The sequence below is a fragment of the Notolepis coatsorum genome (genome assembly GCF_963971535.1).
Source record: "Notolepis coatsorum genome assembly, chromosome: 2".
Classification (NCBI taxonomy): domain Eukaryota; kingdom Metazoa; phylum Chordata; class Actinopteri; order Aulopiformes; family Paralepididae; genus Notolepis; species Notolepis coatsorum.
In genome coordinates, this window is record NC_140166.1 from 190,517,582 (window position 1) to 190,534,838 (window position 17,257).

At 46.5% G+C, this 17,257-nt stretch overlaps 1 protein-coding gene across 1 annotated transcript in view; it reads right to left on the reverse strand.

The window, feature by feature from the left end:
- hcn2b (hyperpolarization activated cyclic nucleotide-gated potassium channel 2b) overlaps nt 1-17,257 on the reverse strand; it is a gene marked incomplete at both ends in the record, with an annotated part of 135,362 nt that overhangs the window by 98,512 nt on the left and 19,593 nt on the right. The window contains one exon of the mRNA XM_084307819.1: nt 13,175-13,336. Within this exon, the coding sequence (XP_084163945.1) occupies nt 13,175-13,336 (162 nt within the window). The remainder of the gene's footprint in view (nt 1-13,174; nt 13,337-17,257) is intronic.

Below are 17,257 nucleotides of genomic sequence, written 5' to 3' on the forward strand. Positions count from 1 at the left end.
CACTAGCAGCCACTTTAACATGAGCACACACACACTCATGCTGCACACGCTCACACTATGGACACTTTACAGAAGGAAAGATCACTTTAAGAATAGTATAGCTTGAGATCGTATAATATAGCATTGTATAGCAGTGTACATAAAGACCCAATGCCTCATCCGAAGCTAACAGTGTACTGCACTGCCATAGGACCTGTGGCATGCTCTGTAAATAGCTCATGTACAGATACCGATATGCCTACTTTGTTTACTTGTCTATTGCACTATGTCGCTCTATTGGTTGGACTCTTATATTATATTATTACTGTATTATGCACATCGTTGCGGGCGAGACCCCCCGCATTTCACTGTATACCTGTATGCCGTGACAAATAAAACTCTTGTATCTTGTATCTTGTAGCATCGATTTGTTTGTTGTTGTTCAACATCCACAAATTAAACAAAACAAACTAGAAAGGTGCACCCAATAGAGAGGTGATAGGAAGTGTGGTAGAAATACCCTGGAGGAATAACTTGCTTGGTCCATACTTAGTAGTAGTTACAAATTTATTAGATAAATAATGGGAGAATTGGCTTCGGAAGACCAGACCGGATGTTCTGGCCAGGACCCCGGAACTGGCTCCAGGAATAATGTGAAATGTAGACATTTATACAAGGGGTATGGTCAGGTGAGCAGGTGGGAAGGAGATAGGAGGATGAGGGCGTGGAGGTCTGGAGAAGGGGTTGGAGGGAGGAGGGGTGAGACAGGATGTCAAGGTGAGCCAGGAAGGGAGGAGGATGGGTAGACACATGGGGGCCGGGTGGAGACACAAATAGGTATTTGACACACACAAAAGAAAGGTAGGGGTGGTGTTAAGACAAAAGGTGACAGTGTATTGACGGGGAAAGGTCGTCTACCACAGAAGCATGATAGGAAGCATACTGTAGGCAGGATGTTAGGAAGCATAGAGAGGGTGATAGGAAGCATGGGAAGCATGTTAGGAGGCATGAAGGATATTAGGAAGCATAGGAAGGACAATGGAAAGCATAGGAAGGGTTATAGGAAGCATGTTAAGAAGCATATAAAGGATATTAGGATGCATAGGAAGGGTTATAGAAAGCATATGAAGGGTTATAGGAAGCATGTTAGGAAGCATAGGAAGGATAATATAAAGCATGAAAAGGGTTATTAGGAACCATGTTAGGAAGCATAGAAAGGATATTAGGAAGCATAGGAAGGATAATAGAAAGCGAAGGTGTTACGAAGCTGGGGGGGAAAGTAGAACCCAATATGCGGAATGACAGGAGAGCACCAAAACTGCAGAATGACTGGTGAATGGAGGACATGGAGATGGCAGAATTTGGGTAGATAATGACTCTTTACTGAGGTTCACCAAGCACTACACGAAACAGACAATAACAACACAGCCTTGCTGGTACGATAACAAAAAAGACTTAGGGCTAGATCCACAAAGAATGGATTGCACGGAGCACGTTGCACCCTTACTTACAATTCATTATGAATTGATAATGGGGGACCCTGATGTAAACAAGACGAAAGTCTTTCTCTGGTCTGCATCCCCTTAACAATTGTGTGTATTGAGCCATACTGTATTGTACCCATTCTGCAATCTGTTAATAAAACTTTCATTCAATCAATCAATGCCCTCCAACTGACTCTGAAGCTGAAGGTTCTTCCTTCTTTTGCTGCATTTAAAAGACCACTGTGTGTCGACTTGTAACTGTCTTAGCTGATTTTTTTATTGTTTATTCTTATTTATTGTGCCTATATGTATGAAATTGCTGATAAACTATGTCTTGTAAGCTCATCGTCGCTGTAAATGAGGGTAACCTCAGTGTCTTACAAGTTGAAATGAAGGTTTGAAATTAAAGGAAAAAATGCAAATGTATGTGTGTTCTTTCTCTCTTTTTCTCTCTCTCTCTCTCTCTCTCTCTCTCTCTCTCTCTCTCTCTCTCTCTCTCTCTCTCTCTCTCTCTCTCTCTCTACTGTGCCTCAGAGCTTCTGTTTAACCTCAGAATGGCCTATTTCTCTACTCGAGTTACAGTTGTGGTGACAGACAGTGGACCATGATTGTAACTCCAGTAAGTGGCTCCACTGGGTGGTGACCATGCTCTTTATGTGGCTTTTCCTAAGCTGACAGGGTTGGTCTGGAAGGCAGGAGTGATATACAGCACATTAGACTGGAACATAAAGGCACAATCTCGCCTCCTTTTAGGGGAAACACAGTCACATCAATCCACACGTATATCAAATCAAATCAAATGTATTTGTAAGGCCCGACAACACGCGCTAATGTCCCCATGGGCCGGACAGTAAAATTATGGAATGGATTGGACGAGGACGTTAAACTGAGTAAAAACATATACCAGTTTAAAAGAAAGTTAAAAAAAGGAATATTGGAAAGGTATAAGGAGGACGGTGAACATGATGTTTGGCATTAAAAGGAGTATGTATATAAAATATGTATTGACGGGTCAGACTCATGTATGTCTTGTTGAGATGTCGGGGGATGTGGGAAGCGGAGCTGTGTTACATGTTGTATGTAGAGGGTGATGGCCGGGGTGTGGGGAATGGAAGTTCACAGGATTGGCTTCTTCCATCCCACTTTTCGGACCATGGGTGGTGTCTGTTGTTGCTGTTGTCTATTGTTTTGTGGTGGTTGTAGTGTTGTTTTGTGGTTGTCTTGTATTGTATAGGTTGTATGGTTTGAAATGAAAAAATGAAACTGATACTGTTACTTGTTTAGTTTAAAAATAGGGGGCAGGTAACCATAAGATTTATTCTTCTTCCTGCTCCTTTTGCCCATGGTAGAACTCTATTTATGATTGTGTATGAAAACTGTATGATTGTATTGCTTCCATGTGGCAAATAAAAATTCTGAATCTGAATCTGACACATCTTCTTTAAACAAATCAAGAAGAAACATCGCAATAAATCAAGAACAAAACAAAAACACCATGAAGTCCAAAATAAAATGTTAAATGAATAGACAGCAATAGACAATGTAAGCAATAAGACAAAGGATGAGAAGAGCCAGAAGAGCCAGAAAGAACAAGACTGGGAAAGCCTAGTTAAGCACCCAGGCATGCATGTTTCAACAATGGGGAGCCAGTCAGCCAGTGAGTTAGAGACATTCGATATTGTAGGCCAGCCCTCCGGGTCCAGACAAATAAAATGTCTGTAAGGTATTTTTGTGCATTATTTCTGTACAGACTAAAATGAGACTCGAGCCACAGGCTGTGCCTGACCAAAAGGGACTGTTTGAGCAATTTGTTATAATATTATATAAAAATATAAAATATTACATAGTGCTCCTAAAAATAACATGTACAATGGGGGCAAACAAAGGCTAACATGCCTGTACAGTATGTGATTGATACTAAAGAGGGCTTCTCAATTATGAAGCAGACGTTGGTCACAAACAAACAAACAAACACACACACGCACGCACTCTCACACACACACACACACACACACACACACACACACACACACACACACACACACACACACACACACACACACACACACACACACACACACACACACACACACACACACACACACACACACACACACACACACACACACACACACACACACACACACACACACACACACACACACACACACACACACACACACACACACACACACACACACACACACACACACACACACACACACACACACACACACACACACACACACACATGAACATCTGACACAATAATAGTCCATTACCCTTATGTACTGTGACAGGCCTAGCTTCAGTAATTGAACAAATGGAGGATATACTTATTAGCTTTCAAAGCAGGGGGATTTCCTGAAGCACTGTCTATCTTGTATGTACCCCCTCTCTCTCTGTGCTTGCATACTGTATGTGGGTATTATGGCGACAACCACTGTGTATTATGAATCCTTGTTACAGTCCTTAAACTCCTGTGTGTCATGTGGAGAGATGATGCCCTGCCCTTATATGGTATAATCTTTTTAGATTACTCTACCTCAGCGGTTCTCAAACTACGGGTCGCGACCCAAAGTGGGGTCACGGGTAGGTGACAGTGGCGTTGGCAACAAAAAAAAAACTCCGATAGAGTTTTCCACCCGGCAGCTGTCTGTATTTGCCATGTCTCGCCCCTTCATCAATGGAGGCCGACACACGTATTCCAATACACATCTCACTACACCCTGCACATTTATAATCGCGGGAGGGGGGTCTGGTCTTTTGTGTGTAACCTGGACTCTAAATGGATAGGTTTGTTGTCAGAAGCATTGCTGGTTGGCCGCGATGAAATGGGCTCTGCGCAAAACCAGCTGCTATACCACACTGAAGTGAGGTGGCAGAGTATTCGCCTTTGTTAACTCGGAGAAGAAGCGCGGATTTTCCTTGCAGACAAAAACAACACATTGGCAGAGAAATGTGCTGACAATGAGCTGGAAACTCCGTTAGTGGCACTCCAGGATAATCAGCGGAGATTCCTAAAAAAAAATCCTAAATTCCTAAAATAAAATGGTTGTGGTATAAAAAGGTTTGAGAACCCCTGCTCTACCTCAAGTAGCCTACTGAGAGAGGCAGACAGGCAGGGGTAGATCCTGTCACTCATCTACATAACAGACACTGCACTGATCTGATCTCATCAGCACACTGCTTATAAATCTGGCTTAAATAATAATAAGCTCTACAGACTCTACAGCACTTATATCAATTATAGATTGCATACACAGCCACTCCAACTGGCTTGGAGGTGAAAGTACACAATCTACTGCTGTGTATCAAGTAAAGGAGGAAGATAGTTGGCTGGAAGTTGAAGTCTATCAGCTTTTTGTGACTCACTCACACATACACACATGCACGCCAGTGCATACACATGCGCACACACACTCACACACACACACACACACACACACACACACACACACACACACACACACACACACACACACACACACACACACACACACATACAATAAAGTGTGTATGATGGTTGTGTGTTTGAGTGAGAGAGTGCCTTGTAAGAGAGGGTGTGGGACCTATCTCCCCAGAGCTTGGGCAGCATGGATAATGCAGATGAAGGGTGGGGGAAGGCAGCAGCCAGCAGAAGGCTGCTCTGCTCCAACTGATGAGGGCTCCAGTGGCATGATGGGGAAGGGATCATTTAACGCTGCGTCTCTCATCCAAAGCCCATCCTCCGCCTCTGGTTACTCTGAGATGGAAGCAAGCTTGCAATGCAGCTATGCCCACCATACTGCTATGCTCAAACCCTCTAGAGTCTGGGCTGTTATGCTCCTCCTCCCTCAGAAAAAAAAATAAAATAATGTATACATAATTAGTGCTGTCAGGCGATTAAAAAAATTAATCTAATTAATTACAGGATTTGTAATTAATTAATCTAATTAATCGCATTTTAATCGCATAACCATTTTATGCCTGATATTCTATATTCTATAATCATATTTCAAATTGCATGTGTCCGGATGGCAGAATTCAGTACTGTATCTACAAAATCATCTTCCATCTATTAATTTGCTTAGATTTTTCAGGTCTGGTCAATTTGAGCATGGTGTTATTCACAGTAAAAGATAAAAAAAAATTTATTGATATTCTCATTTGGTTCATTACAATTTACTCAAAATAAAATTTTCATTCAATCAATCACCGCGCAGATTGATTGATTGAATGAAAATGTTATTAACAGATTGCAGAATGGGTACAATACAGTACGGCACACAATTGTTAAGGGGATGCAGACCAGAGAAAGACTTTCGTCTTGTTTACATCAGGGTCCCCCATTTTTAATTCATAATGAATTGTAAGTAAGGGTGCAACTTGCACCGTGCAATCCATTCTTTGTGGATCTAGCCCACAGTATTTCTGACACTGGGAATACATTCCCTGAGATTCATACAGAGTAGATGTCACTAGAATCAGATACCAAGAACATGCAAATGGACCATATTAAAAAAATAAATAAATCTGTAAATGTGTATTCTACATTCTTATGGAATGAATGAGATAAAAAAAAAATATTATAAAAAAAAAAAAAAATTGTAATTAATTTTGAGTTAATTTTCATAACGCGATAATTTGCTGTGTAATTAATTAATCTAATTAACGCGATAAACTGACAGCCCTATACATAATATGAAACTACAGGTTCATACCTTCAAAATAAGCCATCAATTCGAGCCGATAGTTTTCAATCAATGTCCTATGAAACATTCTGGTAACATTCTAACAAAATCCCAGTACAGAGCTTTGAAAGGAAGAACGTGAATTCAGCTATTTGATGAAAGGACTACACTCCCAGAATTCAATGTGATCAATGTCACTCTAGACCAATTCACAGGTGGAACAAAGGCCCAGCTTCTAGTCTGTCGTTCCTTTGTTATTCCAATGACTATTCCAAGAGGCCCAGGCTGTGTGTGACACTGCTACACTGCTACACTGCTACACTGCTACACTGATACACCTGTTACACTGCTACACCTGTTACACTGCTACACTGCTACACCTGTTACACTGCTACACCTGTTACACTGCTACACTGATACACCTGTTACACTGCTACACCTGTTACACTGCTACACTGCTACACTGCTACACCTGATAGTCGCAGCACTTTTTCGCATTTTTGGCCGACCATATAATATACTGTTCGAAAGATCTATTTGTTGCCATTCGAATGCCACCTCACTCGACCAATTCCGTGCCTCGAGTTACATGGCGATATGTCAGGCGAGCGTCTTTTTACGCACCGCAGGTCTTTGAAACTCAGACGTTTTTGTGAATTTATAACCCCCCCCCCCCCCCCCCCCCCCGACCCCCGGACAAGGCGTGAAAAGAGGACATGTCCGGGCAAAAGAGGACGTTTGGTCACCCTATGCTACACACGCCACACTGCTATGTTCACTATGCTGCTACATGCGCCACACTGCTATGTTCACTATGCTGCTACACGCGTCACACTGCTATGTTCACTATGCTGCTACACACGCCACACTGCTATGTTCACTATGCTACTACGGAGGGAATGGAGAGGGATGAAAAGAATGTCCAAATGCAATGGCGTCCCCCAATCAAGGTCCCCATGTGTCCTGGGTCTGAGTCTAGTGGCATGTAGAGTTAGCACACAGGGAACAGCTAGTGTGTGTGTGTGTGTGTGTGTGTGTGTGTGTGTGTGTGTGTGTGTGTGTGTGTGTGTGTGTGTGTGTGTGTGTGTGTGTGTGTGTGTGTGTGTGTGTGTGTGTGTGTGTGTGTGTGTGTGTGTGTGTGTGTTGTGTGTGTGTGCATGCATACGCGTGTGAAGATGTGTAATGTGTGCATACATGTTATGTAAGCCTTTGAAAGGCAGGTGTTGAGCTACAGCACGTCCTGCCTACGTGTCCTGCTCCTCGTGTCTCCTGACTGACTCGTCTCTCTGCCTACGTGTCCTGCTCCTCGTGTCCCCTGACTGACTCGTCTCTCTGCTCCTCGTGTCTCCTGACTGACTCGTCTCTCTGCCTACGTCCTGCTCCTCGTGTCTCCTGACTGACTCGTCTCTCTGCTCCTCGTGTCTCCTGACTGACTCGTCTCTCTGCTCCTCGTGTCTCCTGACTGACTCGTCTCTCTGCTCATCAATCATCCAAATTCTACACAGTGTTTTTGGACTTTAGAGACGCATTTGGTACACTCTCCCATGAGGTGATGTTAAAAACATTAGAGGAAATACACCTGCCTCAGCCTTTTGTGAATATTGTATCCAGTGTATACCAAGGTTCATTTATCCAAGTTATCTGTGGGCAGCAGCTCACAGAGCCGATTGCACTGAAGGTGGGAATAAAAACTGGCTGTCCCTGGAGTGCCGTGAACTTCATCCTAGCACTCAACCAGTGGATGAAGTGGATTTACCAGTGCGCTCCTCTGCATGTCCGATCCCCAAATCCTGTTCAGGGATACGCGGACGACGTGCAGGTGTCATCACGACAGGAAGATGTCATCATTAACATGCTGGCACGCACTGATGAGTTCCTCCAGTGGTCAGGGCTGGAGGTGAAGCAAGCCAAGTGCGCCGTACTCCATGAGCGCCGCAGTGGAGGCAACCGCTGGTATAAGGCCAAGAACGACAAGCCCCCCTCCTTTCTTGTAATGGGCCAACCCATCAAGGTGTATTCCCGTAATGAGACCTACCCATACCTTGGCCACATGTTTAACATCGCTGGAGAGTGGGGGGAGCAGGTCGAGGAGCTCACTACAGAGTTTCTCCATCGTCTACACCTGATTGACCTGTCCCCCCTCCCCGTCATCATGAAGTTCCAGGCTGTGAGAGAGGTGGCTCTGGCTAAAATCCAACACCTTTTTGCCAATGTACACATCCCTCTCAAGGCACTGAGAGAAATGACAAACAAAACTGTTCAGCTGGTCAGAAAGTGGGTAGGCCTCAACACACACTCCACACGAGGCATGATCTTTCTCCCATGTGGAGAGGGAGGGCTGGGAGTCCCCAATGTCGAGTGGACCTACATAGCCACCAGGCTAGCCCACCTGCTCCACATGCTTAACAATGATGATGTCACCGTCAGAGAAATGGCCAGGGCCTCTCTCCTGCTGGATCTACGCAGAAGGAAGATCCCCCTGGCCACCGCAGACCAGAATAACTTCCTCGGCTTCAGGAAGAAAGACTCTGGGAAACTGGACTCTCGGGCCAAGGGCTTCGGGGTCTGGTCTGACTGGCCAGATCTCAATGACCTCTGCAACCAGACTGGAGTTCAGCTGAAATGGACAAGACCCACCAACACACAGACTGAAGTCCCTGTCTCTGATGAACTTATCACAGACCCCTGTGTGGTTGTGAAGGCCAACATCACAACACCGCAGGAAGAGACTGTCGAACTGCACAGAGACTCTGCAAGGAGGGTTCTGCTTAGCATGAAGCAGTCTGAGATCAGGCAGCACTGGTGTGGACTCAGACTACAGGGCAAACTAGCTTGTTTGGAGTTTGCTGACCACTCAGTCTCACACTCAGTGTATAAGAACGCCGCTGTTGGTGAGGATGTTTTAAAATTTACCATCAAAGCAAGACTGCAGGTATTACCCACCCAATACAATCTGTCCACTTGGTACCCTCAAACTCACAGTCCATTCTGTTTAAACCATCAAGATTCACAACACCTAGAATCCATTGCACACATAACAAACGGATGTAATGCATACAAACACCTGTACATCGCTCGTCATGACCGTATTGTGGACATTGTGTCTGATGCGGTACGGAACATATCACCATCTAGTGCAACAATGTACAAACATGCCAGAGTGAAACCAGAGTGGTTTGGCCTTACCAACGATGTTTTTGCTAACATACCCAATACACCGGACGTTGTTTTTGTTGACACCAGCCACGGGGAGGTGCTGGTCATAGAAGTAGGCTGTACCTTTGACCTCTACATGGACCAGGCCTTCCGGGACAAGTATATCAAATACCAACCACTGCTCAGTGTGATGGCTGACCTTGGGTATAGGTGTAGATATGGTGTACTTGTGTTCGGAAGTCTTGGCCATGTACACAAATCCACCATGACCGGTCTGAGAATTGCTGCAATGTCTAAAAGAAAAGCCAAACAAATTGCCAAATATTGCTCTGTCTCAGCTATTATTGGCAGCTTAGCCACGTGGAGAAGGAGGTGCTATGTGTACCCTTAAGTGTTCAGTGCTGCTTGGCCCCGATACATTTGATTCCCTGTTTATGCAATATAATTTGTGGAACCAAATAAAGTATTAAAATGTGTGTGTGTGTGTGTGTGTGTGTGTGTGTGTGTGTGTGTGTGTGTGTGTGTGTGTGTGTTTGTGTGTGTGTGCATGCATACGCGTGTGAAGATGTGTAATGTGTGCATACATGTTATGTAAGCCTTTGAAAGGCAGGTGTTGAGCTACAGCACGTCCTGCCTACGTGTCCTGCTCCTCGTGTCTCCTGACTGACTCGTCTCTCTGCCTACGTGTCCTGCTCCTCGTGTCCCCTGACTGACTCGTCTCTCTGCTCCTCGTGTCTCCTGACTGACTCGTCTCTCTGCCTACGTGTCCTGCTCCTCGTGTCTCCTGACTGACTCGTCTCTCTGCTCCTCGTGTCTCCTGACTGACTCGTCTCTCTGCTCCTCGTGTCTCCTGACTGACTCGTCTCTCTGCTCCTCGTGTCTCCTGACTGACTCGTCTCTCTGCTCCTCGTGTCGCCTGACTGACTCGTCTCTCTGCTCCTCGTGTCGCCTGACTGACTCGTCTCTCTGCTCCTCGTGTCTCCTGACTGACTCATCTCTCTGCTCCTCGTGTCTCCTGACTGACTCGTCTCTCTGCTCCTCGTGTCCCCTGACTGACTCATCTCTCTGCTCCTCGTGTCTCCTGACTGACTCGTCTCTCTGCTCCTCGTGTCCCCTGACTGACTCGTCTCTCTGCTCCTCGTGTCCCCTGACTGACTCGTCTCTCTGCTCCTCGTGTCTCCTGACTGACTCGTCTCTCTGCTCCTTGTGTCCCCTGACTGACTCGTCTCTCTGCTCCTCGTGTCCCCTGACTGACTCGTCTCTCTGCTCCTCGTGTCTCCTGACTGACTCGTCTCTCTGCTCCTCGTGTCCCCTGACTGACTCGTCTCTCTGCTCCTCGTGTCCCCTGACTGACTCGTCTCTCTGCTCCTCGTGTCCCCTGACTGACTCGTCTCTCTGCTCCTCGTGTCTCCTGACTGACTCGTCTCTCTGCTCCTCGTGTCCCCTGACTGACTCGTCTCTCTGCTCCTCGTGTCTCCTGACTGACTCGTCTCTCTGCTCCTTGTGTCTCCTGACTGACTCGTCTCTCTGCTCCTCGTGTCTCCTGACTGACTCGTCTCTCTGCTCCTCGTGTCTCCTGACTGACTCGTCTCTCTGCTCCTCGTGTCTCCTGACTGACTCGTCTCTCTGCTCCTCGTGTCTCCTGACTGACTCGTCTCTCTGCTCCTCGTGTCTCCTGACTGACTCGTCTCTGACTCTCTGCCCTCCCTGCTCCCCACCCGCCTCCAGCCGGTCACCACTAGGACAACAAGTCATGACTCTACAGACGGGCAGGAAGAACGACCTGTACAGGACACATTGTTTAATGCTTCAGTTCGACACCGGTATTAGTTTGGATGTGAAACACAGTGATTATGAGGATAATGTGCAGACTGATTCTCTGTACTCGGTACAACTCACTTTAGCGGGTTTAAGTTTAAGTTTATCTATACATTTTTTACCGAGGGACAGTGCACACATTGTCTGCCAGGCATTATGCCCATCCTTATGCCCAGTCTGCCAGTGCTGTAACCGTATGGAGATGTTTACCTTCTTTGCAGGGCTATAACTTTTTTAATATTATAGCTATATCGACATTACTATGGCCCATTCAACATCGGGTATCTATCGTTTCGGATGTGGGAACGTTATATTTTTTCATTCATACACTGTCGTGTTAGTACCGTCGAGAATATAAGTATGTTTTTAAGGTTTTCTGCAGTAATTCCTAAAACGCGAGTTATAGGCCCTGACGCATATGATAGATTATCGATTGGCGTTTCTTTCCTATACACGCTATATTAAAAAATTCAAATGTATATGATCGTATACATTATGCTTCATCATGCGTGAAGGAAAGGGGGGGGGGTCGTTTATAATTCCTTGATCGTCAGTAACGGCTTTATTTAGTATGGGTTGATATGTTGATCAGATTGATTGCCGTGAAATGAATAAACAATCGCGCTGAAAATAACGTTATATTCCTCTTACCATTCGCCGATGAGACTGGAGGAAAAATATTCCAATTATTTGACGTCGATCTGCTAGATCCATTTCCCGTTTGTATGACGCAATAAACGCCGAAATCATATTGATTATTGCGTTTCGAAAGCGATCCCATGCACTCGAGTGTGTATCTAGACCCACGTTACAAGATATTACTGCCGGAGGAATTTCCTCGATGCACCGAGCGCCACTTCCGGTTTGGCTTGGAGTGTAACTGGATGAATTATGAATGCCATGGTGAAAAAATGAAATATTGATCCCAAAAACGAGTTAACTCGTTTCTGGCGCACAACGCATGGCGGGCAATAACGAGTATACTTGTTTTTGGCATCCAACATGTTAATCAACATCTTCAGTTTCCACATCGATGTGAAGGTGCCAGAATTAGCTAATGAGCTGGTTTTCATCTGTAGTCCCTGCCTACCATGAATGTCTTTATGGTGTGGGAGGAAGCCGGAGTACCCAGAGGAAACCCACGCGAACACAGGGAGAACATGCAAACTCCACACACCCCCTGCTGGGGTTCGAACCCAGGACCTTCTTCCTGTGAGGCAGCAGTGCTCAGCAGGGAAGAGAGAATGGGCAAGAAAGAAGCCAGAAGGGAGCAAAGAGGCAAATGGCTGAGGAATGGACAACATGACAGCTGTCCATTCTGATGAGACCGAAGAGGATGAACATCGCTGTCAGGGTCCAGCCTGCATCTCTCCATCTCTCTGCACAGACAAGAGCTCTCCTGACTGTCACTAGAAACAACTTGATTGAAGCATGTCCTGTTTGAGTGTACTGACAGGGTGTGTGTGTGTGTGTGTGTGTGTGTGTGTGTGTGTGTGTGTGTGTGTGTGTGTGTGTGTGTGTGTGTGTGTGTGTGTGTGTGTGTGTGTGTGTGTGTGTGTGTGTGTGTGTGTGTGTGTGTGTGTGTGTGTGTGTGTATGTGTGTGTGTGTGCTCGCGTGTGTGTGTGCATGTGTGCGTGTGGACTGTAGTCAAAATCTGAGCAGTGTTTCAATGCACATGGGAGCCCCATGTGAATTACTTTTTATTGTTTGTGTTAATGAAGTGCCTTTCTTTGCACATTGGCGCTTATATGGTTGTGTGGCTTGATGAGGAGCCAGACAAGCCTCAACAACACAAACACATGCGCACACACACACACACACACGCGCGTGCGCGCGCACACACACGCACACACACACACACACACACACACACACACACACACACACACACACACACACACACACACACACACACACACACACACACACACACACACACACACACACACACACACACACACACACACACACACACACACACACACACACACACACACACACACACACACACACACACACACACACACACACACACACACACACACACACACAATCTAACTTACCACCATCTTGTTGAGGGACACCCAACAGTCTGAGGGGAAGTCTTGCAGCATGGGAACCAGAAACTGCAGACAGCCGTCCCAGTGACAGAGCAGCAGCATCATACCGATCAGGTTAAAGATCCGCATCACCGCGCTGGCCAGGTCATAGGTCATATGGAAGATCTGGGGCAAGAAGGAAAAAAAGGGCATATAACAACGGAAAGGTGTACACAGAGGGAGAGAGGGGGGTTGCGGGGAGGAGGAGTCAGTGCTGTTAATTTTGAATGGTAAATGGGCTGTTTATAGAACAGCTTTTATCCAAAAACGCAGTTTGCAGGTTAAGTGACACTTCGACACCCTGCCTGGGGGGAATTTAACTGGAAGCCTTCCAATTACCGGAAGACCGCTCTACCTCCTGAGCCACTGTCATCAGTGTCATTGTGATTGTTACTGATTGATGATACAGTCCACTAATTACTATTTTACATTTACATTTAGTCATTTAGCTGGCACTTTTGTTCAAAGCTACTTACAAATTGTGAACAACAAGTCAGCAGGAGGGGTACACCTCTGGTGGCTAAGGGTAAGTGGTATTGTTCATCTAGCAGTGTCAAACTTAAGTGCATAGTAGTATAGACATATTAGCATGGTAGGTAGTAGTATATAGGGATAGTAGCATAGTACATACATAGTAGAGATAGTAGTATATAAATAGTAGTAAAGTACATAATAGCAAGACAGTAAGACGTTTTTCTTTTTTTAGTATTACTCTATGACTAATAATTACTATACTTATCCAGCTCCATCGTTGACAAAGGTATGGAGTCCCCGATATAGAAATAAGTAGGGGAAGGCGGAGGTTCAAGTCAAGTCAAGTCAAGTCAAGTCAAGAGTTTTAATTGTCACGGCATACAGGTATACAATGAAATGCGGGTGGTCTTGCCCGCAACGATGTGCAATACAGTGGTACATATAATAGAATCAAAAGAAGAAACAACATTGTGCAGTAACAGATAGCAGGTAACATGGAGTGACATCTCGGTATCTGTACATAGTTATTTACAGCGCATGTGTGACATGCTAGTTAGCTTTGGTAGTGCAATACACTGTTCCTGTTATTCTAATTTAAAGTGTCCTTTCCTTTGGCCATAAGTGTGCGTGTGTGCGACATGAGTGTGTGCCCGCTCATGTTAAAGTGTTAAGTGGCTGCTCGTGTGTGAGCGTGCACAGTGTGCGTGTCGTGTGTGTGTTCATGTGTGCTTGTGTGTGGACAGTTCAATGTTCTGAGCACTCAATGTACATTGTTCATGGCTCTGATGGCCTGGGGGAAGAAGCTGAGCCTAAGCCGCTCTGTCCTAGTAGCTGGGATTTGCAGGCGTCTGCCTGACCTCAGCAGCTGAAACAGGCTGTTATTGGGGTGGTGAGGGTCTTTCATTATCCTGCAGGCTCTGGATTTGCACCTCTTGTTGTATAGAACCTGCAGGGGGGGTAGTGCAATACCCGTGGTACGCTCGGCTGAGCGCACCACTTTCTGTAGGGCCTTCTTGTCCTGTGCCGTGCTGTTTCCATACCAGGCAGTGATGTTTCCGGTCAGGATGCTCTCTACAGCTCCTGAGTAGAAGGACTGGAGTATCTTCCCCGATACTCTGAACTTCCTTAACTGTCTCAGGTGGTAGAGACGCTGTTTCGCCTTCTTTACTACTGTGCCTATGTGTGTTGACCATGTCAGGTCCTCTGAGATGTGGACCCCCAGGTACTTGAAGCTGCTCACCCTGTCCACGGTAGCCCCGTTTATCATCAGTGGTGTGTGTGTCTCCTGCTGTCCTCTCCTATAATCCACGATCAGTTCCTTGGTTTTGCCAATGTTCAGGAGCAGGCTGTTGTCCTGGCACCAGCGTTCCAGTACCTCCACCTCCTCCCGGTAGGCCTTCTCGTCGTTGTCCGAGATCAGCCCCACCACCACCGTGTCATCTGCGAACTTCACTATGGAGTTGGAGCTGAACTTGGCCACACAGTCGTGTGTGTAGAGTGAGTACAGCAGGGGGCTCAGAACACAGCCCTGGGGGGACCCGATGCTCAGGGTGATGGTGTTGGAGGTCTGACCCCCCACCCTGACCGCCTGGGGTCTTTCGCTCAGAAAGTCCAGTACCCAGGCGCTCAGGGCAGAGCTCAGACCTAGCTCGATCAGCTTGTCCACCAGTCTGGTGGGGACTATGGTGTTGAACGCTGAGCTGTAGTCAATGAACAACAGTCTCACATAGCCCCCCTTCTGACGGTCAAGGTGCGAGAGGGTGCTGTGCAGTACCTGGGAGACCGCGTCGTCGGTGGACCTGTTTGTCCTGTATGCAAATTGCATAGGGTCCATATCACTGGGGAGGGAGGCACAAATGTGGTCCTTGACCAGCCTCTCGAAACATTTCATGACCACAGAGGTGAGTGCCACCGGTCTGTAGTCATTTGGACATGCTGGGGAGGGTTTCTTCGGCACAGGGATGATGGTAGACCTCTTGAAGCAGGCAGGGACCACTGACTCCGCCAGTGATTGATTAAATATGACGGTGAACACAGGGGCCAGCTGGTTGGCACAGGTCTTGAGTATACGTCCTGTTATGCCATCTGGGCCAGCAGCCTTCCTGGTGTTCACCTGCATAAATGCTCTTCTCACACTGTGTTCCGACAACGAGAGAGCGTCCCCCCCCCCTCGCGGTTGCCCCCCCCCCCTCCACAACAGCCGGCGCGCCAGTGACGTCACTAGCCGGAGAGCCAGCAGCGCCACTGTCTACACCAAACCGAGCGTAGAAGGTGTTGAGCTTGTCCGCGAGGGAGGCGTCGTCGCTCCCCATTGACGGGGCGCTGACTTTATAGTCAGTTATTGACTTCAGTCCCTGCCATAATCCTCTTGTGTCGTTTTGTGCCATTTGTGTCTCCAGTTTGTCAGCATATGTCCTCTTAGCAAGTTTGACTGCTTTGCGTAGAGTATAGACTGAAGCCTTATACTCCTCCATGTTTCCTGACTCTCTACCCAGGTTGTAGGCGGTGGTACGAGAGTTCAGAGCTGCTCTAATAGTGCTATCCACCCACGGTTTCTGGTTTGGGAAAATCCGCACCGTTTTCCTGAGGACAATACCATCAGCTATTGTTGTTATGTAGCACACCACTATGTCTGCTAGTTCACTGACGTCACTGGCGCTTCCTATGAACATATCCCAATCCGTGTCTGCAAGCACGTCCTTGAGCGTGGCCTCTGATTCGTCGGTCCACTTCTTAGTCTCACGTGACACGACGGCGTCACGTGATCTCTGTTGATATGCCGGAAATAGCAAGATGGAGTCATGATCGCTCGAGCTTGTGGACCCCGTTAATGGCGGAGCGGCTACTGCCTTGTAACCCGCTTTGAACGGGGAATAGCAGTGGTCGAGTGTGTTCTTCCCTCTGGTGGAGCAAGCGATGTGCTGGAAAAAGGACGGCATCACTTTCTTCAGGTTGGCCTGGTTGAAATCGCCGGCCACTACCATCGCTGCGTCTGGGTGTTTGATCTGGTGTCTGTTGAGATGATCGTGTAATTCGCCCAGCGCTTTGCCCGTATTCGCGTGTGGGGGAATATACACGGCAGTCATGACGTTCATGGATCATTCAGTGCAAATGGCAATTGACATGTTTTTGATTACGTGCCACAAGACTGACCCCAGCATAATCTGCAAGCTGAACTATTGATGTTGATGAATTATATCAAATCACTCCACTAAATACTTGAATGGTGTACTCAGTAGGCACTAATAGCTATGTAATGAGAGGAATGTCATGGTACGGACTGTACTAGGAGATGGGATGTTAGACACTCAATCAACCTAACAGCAGATAACAGGCAACTCTCCGTCCACTACGCTCGTATTTCTCTCGCTCCTAAAATAAATAGCTCTCACAAATGTCCTTCAACTCTGCATAAACTGTAAACCAACCTGAGCATGACATGAGAGTAAAATGGCCAATCCACTGTACCTACGCCTCCTCTTAAAACGTGACATGTTATTATAATGAAGAGACGTCTCATCAACATGGGGAGCCTGTGAGTGGAGACTATATGAGACCTATTGTGTTCAGAAC